Source organism: Carassius auratus, unplaced genomic scaffold (assembly GCF_003368295.1).
Source record: "Carassius auratus strain Wakin unplaced genomic scaffold, ASM336829v1 scaf_tig00035627, whole genome shotgun sequence".
Lineage (NCBI taxonomy): Eukaryota > Metazoa > Chordata > Actinopteri > Cypriniformes > Cyprinidae > Carassius > Carassius auratus.
Window position 1 is genome coordinate 23,513 of NW_020526247.1, and position 16,412 is coordinate 39,924.

Consider the following 16,412-nt stretch of genomic DNA (forward strand, 5'->3'; position numbering starts at 1 on the left):
CATATTACTCTCGTCTAGTAAAAATATAACGTGATTTTTTTAATACTTGAGTCTTCGTAGGCCTAGTTCATAGTTTTTGAGCAATGCAATATGATTTACTATTATTATTATTAATGTGGAGAACGCAGATCATAAAGCATGCAACCATACATGATGATCATTTAGATTTAAATGTCTGAATTTCACCGTGTGTACAATTTTTGATTGAATTTAGTGAATATTGTGTGGAAATGTATAGTAGTAATTAGTTGCACTGGGCAAAATTGAATTGTTGAGAGAGAAAAAAAAACCCAGACAAGACATTTCATTATTACATAAAAAAAAAAAAAAAAATGTTATGCATTAAAACAAGTTTTTTTTATTTTTTTTTAAGCGGCTTATATAATGCAATTAATATCAAGCGTGTAAAACATGCGCAAAGAGCATTTGTAAATGTATAGTGCATTTTCCACATGTTTTGGTTCACTTTAAATGTTATTTTTATTATTTAGTATTTTTTATAATTAGTTTTTCTGTATGCATGTTTTTAATTCCTGTTCTAAATAATGGTTTATTTAAAGTATTTGTTTTGGAGTGAGAGAAATTCAAATACATTTTATAATGTTTATAATAACATTTATTACATATTTTTTTTATATATAATAATGATAATAATAATGACTTTTTTTTAACTATGCTTTTTATACATGGTGCAAATTATTTCCAGAAAACAGTAATTAAACAATATGCATTCAATAAAAATTATATGAATATTTAACAATATTTACTAATTTCACTCACAGTATTTAAAAAACAGCAAATGGACAGTTATTAAATTTTTTGTTTTAATAAAATAAATAAATGTTAGTTTTAATATTGTAATAAAGTAAATATATTTAGTTTATTTAATATAATTAAGCATATTTATTTTATTGTATATTGTTTTTATTTAATTAAGTTAGTGTATTTTATTTTAATAAGTTTTTTTTTTCTTTTAATGGTTTTAATTTTAGTTTATTTTAATATTATAGATTATAAAATGTAGTTTTTCCTCCACATATATTTACAGAAACTTACAATAAAATGCCATTCACCGTAATAATAATTCATATACCAACAAAAAATATAATAATTTAAAGGGTTTTTTTTTTTTAAGTTTCTCCTGGAAACAATTTTTGAATTTATCATCCATTAAATAAAAAAATTCTATTGAACGGTTATTATTTTATTTATACATATATATATATATATATATACATACACACACACACACACACACACTAGATATTAGATGACATTAAAAAGACTGGATTAAAAAATACTAATTAAATTGTAATTATAAATCTTTACATTTCTGCATAAACGCATGGATTTTTTTGGGATGACATTTTATCATCACAAAGGTTATTAGAAACATTAAAGCATGCATTTTATTTACTTTTAATATGCATTCTGTGTTTAAACATCGCTAAGATTGTGAACATTGGTGGTCTTGTCTCTGTGGCTCTCTTATAGTGCCTCTATTTTTACTCTCCCTGCCCTCATCTGTTCATCTGTTTCTCTTTCCTTTCATTTTTCCTCCTGGTTCTCTCCGTGTCTCCAGCTGTCTGTGCTGTTGGCTGCTCTCCAGGAACGGCCAGATGGCTCTGTAATTGAGAATGCATCGCTCGCTCTCTCTCTCCGTTTCTTTCTTTATTTCTTCCTTGTGTTCATGCATCTCCTTCGTTCTCTCGTCTTCTATTTCGCGTCGTTTATTTACACACATTTCACGTGGTTCTTTTCTTTGGACTTCTCCAGCATTGACATCAGATCGCTGGAGCGTGGCTTGTTTTTGACCCCTTTGTTGTGTTTAATTGGCTTGTAATTTGGTCGTATGTTCATTATATTAACACTTTTGCATGGCTAGACAGGCGTGCGTTGTTGTTTCTTTTGTTTTAGCGAATAACAAAGTATAAAGTGTTTTCACATCGTGCCTTTGTGTGTGAAACTCAAGAGGTTCAAGCTAATGGTGGATCGCCTCAACATCACAACTCACATTGAACTCTTTATAATAAAAAAAACTAAATGGGTTGGAGAATGCAACAAAATGCTAGATGAGTAATTTGGTAATTTCTTCTTGACTTAGGTGCAACAATTCATATTTTTTTTATTTTAAAAAAATATATATACACGTGTGTGTGTGTGTGTGTGTGTGTGTGTTACTATTTTATTAAAAATAAAATAAAAAACTGAAATAAAGGTAATATTTTATTATTATTTTTTTTTCTAAAAATTTTAACATTTGTAACCATTTTATTACAATAATATATATTAAATAACATTTATAAATTATATTAAAATGGTAGCATTTTATGTCATTTTTTTGTTTCCATTAATTTTTTTACAAATTACAAAAGTAGTGACAAACCACCTCACGTGACTAAAGCGGTGTAAAAATTTATATTTTTATAAAACTGTAACTATAAATATCATACAGACACAAAGATATTTAAGAATACAATTTTAAAATACAGTTTATTGGCTGGAAAAATATTTAAATGTATAAATATTTGTGATTTTAAATGTTTTAAATGCGTATATTAAAATATGTAAATAGCTAAAATGATGGTAACTGGTATTAAAATGTCAAAGTTATTTTGGGCACCGCTTTCATATTGGGGTCATTATTTTGTACTTTCCCTTGAGTCAGCCTTTGTGTTTTTTTTATTTTTATGAATATTTCCTAATTTATAGCACATGCACACACAATGCAGCTAAAGCAGAAGTGGACGTTTCAGTGGACTCTGACCTGATACCAGCTTTGCTTTCTTCTGTGTGGCAGGTTTATCCCGGCTGTGAGGACTATAACCAGGATGGCTCCGGATACCCCGGATCCAAAGCTGCAAACCTTTATCCAGGCTCTTACTGGCAGGGTACGTTGGTAGTTTCTGTCCGAGTGATTTTTGGCAATAATAGTAATATTGTAAACCACACTGATCTTGATGCAATATTTATCACTTCATTTGCATCACTTAAAATAACTAATGACCTTTTGTTTTCCTGCTTTCTTGCTTCACACATGTATTTTGTATAAACATTACATATTTATTATCTGTCTTGTATTCATTTAGTGGAAAACTATTAATCAGAATCGAATTTGCAATGATGCACATTTGGTCCAGATTGCACGTTTCAAATTTATATGAAAGAAAATACATTTTTTGAGGTATACATCCAATATAAAAAAGCTATAATTATTCAAAAAATCTGGTATTTTGTGGTCAAATATTTGTGCATCTTGAAACTAAACTTTTCCTTCATTGCTGTTTTATATCTTTTGCAGTAATTTGTTTGTTATTAGTAATATTGTGAATTTCACATTGCATTTATTTTATTTTTTAAGCCTTTTTTTAAATGCATTGCTTCATGCATTTACAATACTTAATATTTATGTTTCATTTGTAAACTTATTTTTTTAATTAGATTTTTTTTTAACCAAATATTTTATCTGTTTTAGCAGTAGACTTTAATAATGAACTTTGCAGTCATGCAAACTTAATATTTTTAGTTCATGCTCGAGCATATACATTAATATTGGGGTATATATTCAATATTAAAAAAGCTGTAAATATGAAATAAAACAGACATTTCGTTGTCCAAAATTTGTGCATCATGATACAATATTCTAGTTTTATGTTTTGCATTTCACTGTGGTCTTTTCTAATCACATAAAATAAGTAAAACTCAATATTTCATGTCTGTTTATTTGATAAGTGGGCGTGTAATAAGCAGAGTGATGCAATGTCAGTGTCTGCTTCTTTCGCAGTCATTTTACAGTTAATCTTTCCGCTGGTTTCTTTGGGATTACATGTTGATTTGGTTTCTCAGATGGGCTTCCGGATCATTGGGGACAGTCCAGCTATCCTCCGGTCATGAGTAACTCTCCTCACATCGGTCAGCAGGCTCCGTTCCCCTCCATAAACACACAGGTGAGCCCACGATTGAGAAAACCGGCTGATGTCGAAGAAATAATCATTTTATTTTCATGCATTAAATGTCACAAAGTACTGTGATTAACTAAATCCTTCGGTTGTCACTTAAAGCATAAGATTAATACACTTAACACCTTTAAATATAAATTTCTTCGGTTGTGTAAAACAGAAACGTTTACTTTAATCCAAGACCATCACAGAAAGGGATGTGAATATTTAAATTATAAATATATAAAAGTTATAAAAAGGCATTGATGTTTGTTGAAGTTATTTATTTTTGTATCATTTTTATTTTTTATTTAAATATATCATTTTTAATTTCTAGATAGAAGTTTAAAGCATAAATAAATAATACTAATAATTAATAAATGGCTAAATTTAGAATATTGTCATATTTTTGGTATTTCAGGTCTCTTGTTATTGATGTGTCTAAAAGTCATTTATTTTTGGGGGAAATATTTAAATGCATAAAACAGATTCTCCCAAAATAAATGACTATTACACGCATCAATAATTTGTGTTTTAATATAAATTAATATATTTAAATATATACATTATTATACATGTTATATTTAAATATAAAAATGGATATTAAAACACACATTTTAAATATATTTACAAACCATATACAAATTTATATTAAAACAAATTATAAATATATTAATATACAATACTACAAATTTAGCCATCATTGTCATTTATGATAACTTCTCAGTTGTAAATATATTTATCATTTTTGTTTTAATATAATTTTTATGGTTTGTAAATGTGTTTTAATATAAATGTTTATATTTAAGTATAATATATATATATATATATATATATATATATATAAAATCATATAAATTGTTATATAAAGTTTTTAATTTAAAAAAAATATTTTAAATATTTATAAACCGTTTTAATATAATGGTTTGTTTGAAAATACATTTTATATATATATATATATATATATATATATATATATATATATATAGATAGATAGATATAGATATAGATATAGATAGATTGCAGACGAGCAGGCATTTATTTAATAATTGCAGCATGCTTAGTTGTGTCTGATCGGTCATGATCTCAGATTCATCAGGTTAAAAATAAGTCCTGGAGACCTCATCGAGATGTTTTTTTTTTTCCTTTCTGATGAGCCAGTGACCACAGAAAAAATGCATTTAATTACCACAGACCTCGATGTGGAAAAGCAGTGGAACATTCCTGATGTTGAACCTGCTCTCAATAGATACAAGAAGAGGTTTGCCACGTGCTGCTTAATAATTGCATGTCTGTGTGTCATCCGCAGAAGCGCCAGCCTTTGCCCCTTTCACCGCAGAACTACCCTCTGCACGGGAGCGAGGTCAACTTACCCACCAGCTTCCACCCGGCCTCGGCTGGATACGGCGTTCCCAACCACACACCGCCCCTCAGCTCCTCCGAGAGCATCATGGGTAAGAGTCCTGTGTCCACCCTGTGACCTGCTCTCGCTTCAGTGCGTCTGAGTAACTCACATTCACCTGTAAACTTGATCTTCACTCTCTGATAGCGGTCAGCAGAGCTGGAAACCCAGGCAGCTCCGGTGCGGAGATCGGGAAAGCTCTCGCTTCGGTGAGTTTGGGGTTTTCCAGTGTGTCATCTACAGATTAATGCGATGAGAGAGGTTTGGAGTAACTAGAGGCTGATGTGGACGATCATTTAGTAATATGACTTAATCACACGTTTAATGAATTGTTTATTTAAAATTTTGTTTTGGTACTGCATGGATTTTTAGGGGAGATTTTTATTTGTATTTTTTTTTTTTTTTTTTTGGTTAATTATCGACTGGTTAATCAAATTTGCTTTTCAATTCTGAATTTAAGAATTGTCCTTTTTTTATTAATAATTAATTTTAAGTTGGCAGGGCCACACAGGAATGACAGAAAGAGGAATTTCCTGAATTGCAATTTTTCTGACTAAACATAAATAATTTGATAATGCATATTCATAAATTATTGTAGTTTTTTATATATATATTTTGAATTATTTTATCATTTTTAGTTTTATATTTTATTATTTTAGTTTTCAATTTTAGTTTTTTTTACTTTGTTACATATTTAGACATTTAATTTAAAGTCATTTTAATAAATTTATTTTTATTTCAGTTTTAAAAAATGTAATTCAACTTAAATGGAAAAGAAAAATAATATTGCCTTGGCCCCTAACTGAAATTATTATTATTATTTATATTATTATTTATATTTTTTATTTTTATTATTATTATTTTTTTCAATTAAAGTAATTATTATTAAATACTATTACACATAAACAAATGTATTTATTTTATATTTGTATTTTTTTTTTTTTTTTTACACATTTTCTCAATCTCTAAATTTAGTCCAAACCACTAATAACATTGAGACAAATTTTTTGTTAATTTAATTGCGGCTCAAATTACAGCACAAAATGTTAATTTCACTGTTTTGAGAACTTCATATATATATATATATATTTATTTATTTAATTTTTTTCTTTCTCTGTATGTGGATATTGATTATAAATATCATGTGATTATTTCTGGAATTATTCCTGATCATTGTGGACAGTCTGGGTGATTCATACCGAAAAATGTATTAATTACATTTACTGAAACACAACAATTCCGTCTCTATTTCAGCTCAACCATTTACTGAATGTTGTCTCTTGTGCTCTGTAGATATATCCCTCTGACAATAACAGCTTCTCCTCGAGTCCCTCCACTCCTGTGGGCTCTCCTTCAAATGTTCCTGGTGGGTTTCCTGAGGCGTGTGTGTGTGTGTGTGTGTGTGTGTGTGTGTGTGTGTGTGTGTGTGTGTGAGAACGGCTCTGTAGTGCCATCTGCTGTCCGCTCCGCACCGAGGCTGTGTTGACGTCTGTGTTTGTGTTTCAGCTTCTGCATCTCAGTGGCCCAAAGGCTCTTCTCAGCCCAGTTTTGAGCCCGGACTGCAGGCTGCGGTACGTTCCTCTTCATCACCTGCTGCATTTAACAAATTAGGTTTCACTTTACGGTTACAGATGTAAGAACGGTTATTATACACTTAAACATCCATTAATGATGATGATGATGATAACTAACATATATATGAAATCAGTATGAACATCATACAAAATCACTATATTTATGATAATTTATTTTATTTTATTTAATCAACTATTACTTATTGGTTGCACATTGCTTCAATATATTATACAAACAATACATTCAAATTTTGATAATTTTTTTTATTAAGTTCAATGTGTTGAGTCTGGGTTATAGTTCAACTAAGACTAAAACCGGTAAAAAAATTATTTTCATGACTTGTAATGAACATTTAAAGAAAATAAAATGTTTTATTTTAATTATTTCATCTACTTTGCATGGCAGCTGAATTAAAAATCCATGAAAACGAGACAATCTGCTAAATACACCAACTTTGAAATATAGAAATAAAACATAAATAAAATCAATGAAAGAATCTAATCTGAACAGCAAATGTAACATTTGTTTTAAAGGCTAAATGATGGTTTTGACAGTTTTTGAACAAAGTTATAGAAATGTCCAATCAGCTGATAAAAATGTATTTTACATTTTAAAAAAAACCTAATAGGCATAAATCACATTTTTTCCTCTATTATCTCTGTTTGGCTCACAGAAATAACATCTTCGTTGCAAGTCTCTGTTGCATTATGGTGTCATTGTGCATTTGATAAACTTTGAGTAATCTGTGTTTTTCTGCAGAATAAGATGGATGATCGTCTGGGTGAAGCGCTGCATGTGTTGAGGAATCATGCGGTGGGCGCAGACATGCACAGTTTACTGAGCGGACATCCAGCTGGAGCTCTGGGCTCCATCAGTCAGGCCTTCGGGCTCATCAGCCGTCTGCCCGGACTAGTGAGTGTTTGTTAACATGCCTCTGTCTCCAGCCTTTGTGAGATGCCTGCTTGGGGCCCCATGAAATCTGCTTGATTTCTTTTCGCTAATTTGTTTTAATTGCTAAAAAAACATTTTGGTAATCATGTCATGTTTAATCAATGAAATCATGAAACGTATATTTTATATGTTAAAAAAATATGTTTTTATATGTTTTAGGGGCCCTATGAAAGCAGTTTTATTTTTTCACTTTTTTTGTTTACATTGCTAAATTAAATTTTAGTAATCAAATCATGTTTAATCAATGAAATCATGAAACTTATACTTAAAAAATATTTTTACAGGCTTTACAAAAATTGCAAATGCGTTTTGAAAAGTATTAAAAGTTTTACAAAAAATACATTTTAGGGGCCCTATGAAAGCAGTTTTATTTTTTCACAATATTTTTTTAATTGCTAAATTTAATTTTAGTAGTCAAATCATGTTTAATCAATGAAATCATGAAATTTATACTTAAAAACTATTTTTACAAGCTTTGGAAGCATTAAACGTTTTAAAAAGCATTAAATTAACAAAAATACATTTTAGGGGCTCTATGAAAGCAGTATTTTGTCATGAATTGCTAAATTTAATTATAGTAATCAATGAAATCATGAAACTTATACTTAAACATATATAATTAAACACTTTTTTTTTTAAATTTTACAAAAAAATTTAATACACTTTGAAAGCATTAACAATTTTACAAAGCATTAAAAGTTTTACAAAAAACAATTTTTAGGGCCCTATGACAGCAGTTTTTTTTTTTCACCTTTTTTCACAATTGCTAAATACAATTTTCGTAATCTAAGCGAGTTTTTTTTCCACTAATTCGGTTTCAAAACATTTTAAAGATATAAAATTATTTTAATAATCCTTAAGGATGTGTAATAATTTGAATTCATAATACTTTAACAATTTTATAATTTATAAATAAATAAAATAAACAAATAACAATAAATAGTGCCAATAACAATAACAATATTTTTTCACCGTTGTCATTTTAAATTTTTCTGGATTGTGTTTTGCGATTTGTATACATATTAATCAAAAACAGAGTTAATCAAATTAATTGTTAACTTTGTAACAATAATTGAAATGGGTGCATTAAACAAGACTGTCAAAACAATTAACTGCCATCAAAACTAATTTTAAATTTGCTGTTCAGCAAGAGAAAATATAATGACAACAAATATTTATTGATTATTTTACCGTCTTTTCTCTAGATGTCAAATCACAGTGATGATGCCGCAGGCTTGCCACAGTCCAGTGCTCTTCTGCAGGGACACCACGCCCCCCATCAGGCTCCGCCCACTTCCCAGTCCGACACCTTTACCAGTCAGTACTGCTTTTTTAATTATAATTGATTGAGATTCATGAATGATGTGGTTATTGTTTGATGCATGCTTTTCTGACACCGACATGGTGTTAGAAACGATGAGTTCATGGGTTCGATCTCAGGGGATGCATGAACCAATAAAATGCATACCTTTAAATGCAATGCAAGTCGCTTTGGATAAAAGCATTTTCCAAACGCATGAATGTACATTCATAAGTCTAATTTAAACATCCAAAAATCAAACTCTTCACCTTTAAAATGGTTTCACAGTGCTGTTGTCGCACAGCGTGATCAGCATTTTTTGTTGCTAATCTCATCTTGTTTTTGTTTGTCAGGTCTTTCTCTGCCTCGTTCCTCCAGCTCTGAAATAAAGCGAGAGGATAAGGAAGATGATGAGAACCTGTCTATTGGAGATAAATCGGAGGACGAGAAGAAAGACGGAAAGAGCCGCACGAGAACGAGGTACCTGCCGCCCAGCAAACCTTCATTTAGTTCCAGGAGAAATAAACAAAGTACAAGTCAAAATTTGAAATAATTAAGTAAATTAAAATGTTTTTGGAAGAATCTCTTCTGCTCATCAAGGCTGCATTATTTAATTATAAATATAGTAAAAGAGTGGAATTTTTTTAACATTTAATGTCTTTTTTGTGTGAATTTGTTAAAGTGTAATGTATTTCTGTGATGCTCCGCTGTATTTTCAGCATCATTCCTCCAGTCTTCAGTGTCACATGATCTTCAGAAATCACAATAATATGATGATTTACTGCTCAAGAAACATTTCTGACTATTATCAATGTTGAACACAGTTGTGCTGCATGATATTTTTGTGGAAACTGATACATTTTATTTTTCACGATTCTTTTAACAAAGTTCAGAAGAAAGCTTTATAAATGTATTTACGGTCACTTTTAACCAATTTGCTGTGTCCTTGATGAATAAAAGTGTCTTAAGTTATGCTAAACCTTTGAATAATAGTGCATCATGATTTCTACAAAAATAATAAGCAAGTTTCTTGAGCAGCAAATCATCATATTAAAATGATTTCTGAAGGATTGTGACACTGAAGACTGGAGGAATGATGCTGAAAATACAGCTGTGCATCGCAGAAATAAACAGCATTTTGCAATATGTTCACACTGAAAACAGCTATATTTGTGAGAATTCACAATATTAAAGCTTTTATTTACTGTATTTTTGGTCCAAATAAATTCAGCCATGGTGAACAGAAAATACTACTTTCGAAAACACAAAAAAATTTAATTCTAAACGTTTGATTGCTAGTTAAAGGTTGCAGATGATAGAGTTGCATCTGTAAACATTCAATATACTCAACGTTCCCAGCTTCTGATTGGTCCATTGTAAAACATTGACGTGAGGTACGCGTCGTTCCCTGTCAGTGTGCCTTGATTGTTTTGCATGTAACCCCTCTCAACCCTTTGTTCCTCTGACCCATGAAGTCAAGATGACGAAGAAGATGATGAGGATTTGCCGGTTGAGGTGAAGGCGGAGCGGGAGAGAGAGCGGCGCGTGGCCAATAACGTCCGTGAGCGTTTGCGTGTGCGCGACATCAACGAGGCCTTCAAAGAGCTGGGCCGCATGTGCCAGATGCACATGAACAATGAGAAACCCCAGACCAAACTGCTCGTCCTTCACCAGGCCGTAAACGTTATTCTCAACCTGGAGCAGCAAGTGCGAGGTCAGTGTGTGCGGCTGACCTCCGATCAGTGCTCAGGCACGAGATCTCAGACACCGCGGAGATCCATTTGTGGTCGGGACACCTGAATGGGTCGCAAGGGGTGGAGGATGGATTAATTGATTAGAGATATTAAATGCTTGATTGATAAATGCATATGCATTGAATGCATAGCATTCTGTGTTCAATACAAGTTAGATTATTAAGGCAAGACACTTCAAACAAAAATGCACTGGTTAGTTTTGAGATTTTGGGCTTTTTGGTTATTCATAATGTGTTTCAGACTAGCGAAAAGAAAACAACTAAAATATATAAGATTTATTTTATCTATTTGCGTCTGTAGATTTTAATTACAAAACATATTTAAAAGTTTTTTCTCCACTTCAGCAGCACTTACAAACACCAAAACTTTAGGTTTTATTCCTCTCTATATTCTGAAGGTTTTTACTGAGGGTTTTTTTTGATGTATCATTCACAATGATTTATATAACCTTTTTTCCCTAAAATATGGCGCAAAAGCATTTTTTAAACCTATAAGTATTTTTTCCTCCACTTCAGTAACACTTACAGACACCAAAACTTAGGGTTTTATTCCTCTCTTTATTCTGAAGGTTTTTACTGAAGGATTTGTTCATATGTCATTCACAATTAATTCTAGAACATTTTTTCCTAAAATATGGTGAAAAAGCATTTTTTGTAAGCTATAAGTATTTTTTTCTCCACTTCAGTAACACTTACAAAAACCAAAACTTAGGTTCTTATTCCTCTCTATATTCTGAAGGTTTTAACTGAGGTTTTTTTTCCATGTATCATTCACAATGATTTATATAACATTTTTTTCCCTCTAAAATATGGTGAAAAAGTATTTTTTTAAAGCTATAAGTATGTTTTCCTCCACTTCAGTAACATGTACAAACACCAAAACTTAGGGTTTTATTCCTCTCATTATTCTTTAGTTTTTTTTACTGAGAATTTTGTTCATGTATCGTTCACAATCATTTATGTAACATTTTATTCTTAAAATATGGCGAAAAAGCATATAGAAAAAGTTTTTTCCTCAACTTCAGCAGCACTTACAAACACCAAAACTTAGGATTTTATTCGTCTCGTTATTCTGAAGGTTTTTACTGAGGGGTTTATGTCATTCACATTGATTTATTCCTCATTGATTTTATTCCTAAAAACGTGGCTAAATTGTGTTTTCTTTCTGTCTGTTAACAGTATTTTCTAATTTATGGAGTAATAAAAAGAGAAATCCAAAATCCCCTCTGTATTAACCTTTAATTCTAATATGTCAACAAAATCAAACAAATTTTGAACCTGGCTTTATCCATTGTTCAGGAAAATGTATGCAAAATTAACTAGATAATACTTCATTTTCATATTTAAACAACAGAAAATGTGATATAATTAATCAACTGAGGATGTATAGTGAAATCTATTAGTTCATTGTTTAACCCCATTCACATGTGGTGTCTTGCCTTAAAATACGCCCTAAAAACAGCCTAGCAACAAACTGGCAACCAGCCAAGTTATTAAAATTGATCTTGGTAGTAGTTCTTTTGAGATACGTTATGCAGTATGTTACGTTAGTTTCCATCCTCCCTGCAGCCCACACAGGTGTCTGTTAAGGGTGATTGTGGGACTATCTGCACTTTCTGTAACTGTGCATGTGTTTCTGTCTGTCATTTCATGTTTAGCACTCATCCCTTCCTGTTTTCTGTTTATCTCACCTGCTTGCAAGATTCATGCAACTAACGCACTCAAATTAAAGCTAGATGGGGTAGTTAAATGAATAAATGTGAATTGTCATTTACTCACTCTAGGAACGTTTTGAAAAATGTTAGTGCTCACACAATGACTGTCATCCCCCAAAAAAAAGCAGCATGAAAGTGGTCCAAATGACTTGTGTGCACTATATTCTTCTTTTGATGTCACTTGAGAAACAGATCTGAATTTAAGTCTGTGTTCACTAAAGAAACAATTGTGGTGTCATTGATGTCAAACTTGAGAGGTGCAAACTAGAGTTATTTAATCTTTTTTGTATGCTATTATAGTTTTTATTATTTTATATGGGTTATATATTGTTTTCATTGTGTGTGTGTGTGTATATAATTTGTATATTTTTTTTATTTATAGTAATTTTACTATTACTGTTTAGGTTTAGTTTATTTTTATTTTTTTAGTTCATTTTCAGTTTTTATTTCCAGTTAGTAATTATAACACATTTAATTTAGTTGCCTAGGATGTTTTAAATTTTTATAAGCTTCGTTTCAATTAACACAGTTTTTTTCTTAGTTTTAATTTGTTATATCTTGAATAAATACATGCACAGATGAGACTTTCAGTGAATAAGGGTTTAAGTATAAGTCATTTCCTCACACAACATGAAACCGTGACGTCAGAAGACTTGAAATATAGTGCATTAGTCATATGGACTATTATTATAACACTTCATGGTGCTTTTATTTTTTGGAGTTGACAGTTGCACTTGTGCCCATTTCCACAAAAGAAGCTCATGAAGCATGAGGGTTCAGTAAATAATGGCATTTTGATTATTCTTTAAGAATAGTATGAATGCAGCCGCTCATAAAGCATAATGCATGAAAACATCCTGATTTCCACAGTGGAGATCATCTAGATGCTTCTGTTTGTCTTTCCCTTGTTCAGTCCTTTTAAAATCTGCCTTCATACAACTTCTAAAAACCTTTCCTTCCATTTTGACTGTTGCATGTCTTTAACCCTACGGTCTGCTGAGAAAATGCTTTTTCCGCAGGCTTTAACCCCGCAGATTAGAAGAGACGGACTTGTACTTTTGTGTTTCCTTCTTAATGTTTTAATGGCTTCGGTTTGTAATGGTCTGATTAATGCTTGCATGTCATGTTTAACCCTCTGTTTGCCAAATTGTTTTTCTTTTTACCCATCTCTCCATCTTTTCTCAAGCCCTTTTCTTTGCAGATGGCCGCAGTGGTTTTTAGTCTCATGCTGCATAAATGCATCTCAGCCGCGGGATGCGTTTACAATGAGACAGTCGCATTCACCTCATCCTGTCTTCTGTCTGGCTCTCTCAGTGGCAGTGTGTGTTTTGTTCGGTTCTTGGCAGAAGTCTTGGCAGACTTGGTATCTCTCTCATCTTGCTGTCCTCTCGTCTTGCGCTCTTTCGCTCCGCGGCAGATCCCACAGGCCTCCTGAAAGCCACTGGCATTATAACGCGTATCGACGTCTCTTAATTGAAGTTGCATGTCGGGTCACAATTAATGAAAGATTCTCTGGATCGGTCACGTCCCGTTCTCCTCTCCGCTCCGCCACTGGATCCATCTCTGCATCCCTCGTTTAAATAGAATCAGTGCAGTTTTAATCGCACACTTCCAGTTGGTCTCGAATTTAAAATGCAGCATTTGTTTCTGCTTTTGAAATCTTAAATATTTGTCAATTGTTTAACTTGTAAAGTTCTGCAGGAAATTTATTAGGGCATGTTAAAATTGTGGTAATTATCTTTGGTGAAAAAATAAATATATAATATATATATTTCAGTATAATATTTTAATTGAATGAAATTATTTTTATATTAATTTTTTTTTCAGATTTATACAAAACAATAGAAATATTACATTAATTTAATAAAACAAAATTACGATATATAAAGTAATATTTATTATTCCATTAAAATTATAATTTGTAGTTATGCAAAATAAAATAACATGAAAGATTATGATGTCATAGTTATAATATGTATTATAGTAAGATATTATATTGTAATAAAAATACATGATCTATTTAATTTTAATAAAATTATATGTAATATAATAATTTAGCATGTTAAGTATTGTAAATTTTGTATTATATAATTTGGATCTAAACTTATAATTATTTATAATTATAATATATGTTATATGACAATTAATAAAACTATAATAAAATTAATATAACATTATTCTTAATGTTAATTTATATAATTTACATTAAATTTATAACTAAAATTGATTTAAATAATTATACATTTGTATTTTACATTTAACATATATATATATATATATATATATATATATATATATATATATATATATATATATATATATATATATATATATATATATATATATAAATAAAAAATAGTTATAAATTGTATAAAATCATAATTTTTATATAAATATACATGTGTGTAGATAAATTATATAGATATGAAGAACAAATTTACTGCAATTTACAGATTCTGCATTAGTTGCAAGGTTCTTTTCAACTTAATGAAGTCGAAGCAGTTAATTTAGTTGTAGAATGGACTTAATGAGAGGCTGAATGAGTTAGCGAGGTGACTAACGAGCGCCTGGTCGCCTCTGTTAGCAGCGTGTCGGAGGAGTGTCTGACGGTGGAGGAGAAGGAGCAGCGCGAGCGCGAGCGACGCATGGCCAATAACGCTCGGGAGCGGGTGCGTGTGCGCGACATTAACGAAGCCTTCAGGGAGCTCGGCCGCATGTGTCAGCTGCACCTGAAGAGCGACAAGGCTCAGACTAAACTCATCATCCTCCAGCAGGCCGTGCAGGTCATCCTGGGCCTGGAGAGACAGGTGCGAGGTAGGACCAACCCCTGTGAACCACGCCGTCCTGTCGAGAAACACACACCGCCGCCGCTGCTGAGAGCCACGTCTCTTTCCTCGCTTTGACTGCCGCTCGCTGTGTTTGTGTGATGCTAATCTGTGTGTGTCTGCTGACCTTTAGCATCTCTCTGCACATGATCTGCCTCGTTAACGTGATTTACACAAGTAGCGACATTTGCTCATTTTAACATTCATAGCAATCCTCAGTTATGGTTTGAGCTGATTGATTATGATTGAAACCACCAAATATTTTAAGATTAATCTAAAAAAACATGTATTAATCATATTTCACCCCAAAAACAAAAACAGCGACAACAAGGTATTATCACAGTACATGTACAAAAACGATATTACCATAGTGAGCAATGGGATAAGATCAAGTATTGTAATACTACCGTATCGTTTTTTAATAAATTTTTCAATTTCATAATATATAATAATACAATGTATAAAAAATAGAATAAAATATAGTATACAGTTTAAGTATGTCTAATGCATCACATTGCGGTATATTTAATATTTTTCAGTCCAGTAATTTTCTTTTTGGGATGAATTATGACCCTGATCAGGTTTTGTTCTAGTAACTCAAGTAAATCACGTTGTGCTTTCTTCCTCCCACATGCTCTTATCATTATACATGTGTCAATGTTTGAGGAGCTTCTGACAGTAAATGCTCAGACTGATATCTGATCTGTTGCTGTTTGTTCAGAGCGTAATCTGAACCCGAAGGCCGCGTGTCTGAAGAGGAGAGAGGAGGAGAAGGTGACAGGAGAGCCGCAGATGCTGACCGGTCTGGGTGGAGACGGACACGGACATATCTAACATTCAGGTGAGCTTCACTTCTGGGATTATGATACAGTTGAATATATTCACGTTGGATTCATGCATATGGCAGATGCTTTTATCCAGAGTGAGTGAGTTGCATTGTATTAACAGTATAA

General features: G+C 31.5%; 1 protein-coding gene across 2 annotated transcripts in view; it reads left to right on the forward strand.

Annotated features, from left to right (window-relative positions):
• LOC113082033 (transcription factor E2-alpha-like) overlaps positions 1-16,412 on the forward strand; it is a 37,601-nt gene that overhangs the window by 16,886 nt on the left and 4,303 nt on the right. Inside the window, exons 9-19 of one of the 2 annotated variants that reach the window (XM_026253950.1) lie at positions 2,801-2,891; positions 3,847-3,947; positions 5,248-5,392; positions 5,488-5,549; positions 6,634-6,706; positions 6,847-6,911; positions 7,675-7,827; positions 9,072-9,183; positions 9,520-9,646; positions 10,642-10,880; positions 16,181-16,300. In XM_026253950.1, coding sequence (XP_026109735.1) covers positions 2,801-2,891; positions 3,847-3,947; positions 5,248-5,392; positions 5,488-5,549; positions 6,634-6,706; positions 6,847-6,911; positions 7,675-7,827; positions 9,072-9,183; positions 9,520-9,646; positions 10,642-10,880; positions 16,181-16,293 — 1,281 coding nt within the window. In that variant the 3' untranslated portion in view covers positions 16,294-16,300. Of the gene's footprint in view, positions 1-2,800; positions 2,892-3,846; positions 3,948-5,247; positions 5,393-5,487; positions 5,550-6,633; positions 6,707-6,846; positions 6,912-7,674; positions 7,828-9,071; positions 9,184-9,519; positions 9,647-10,641; positions 10,881-15,218; positions 15,449-16,180; positions 16,301-16,412 lie in introns of both variants that reach the window. The other variant, XM_026253951.1, reaches the window with a different exon arrangement.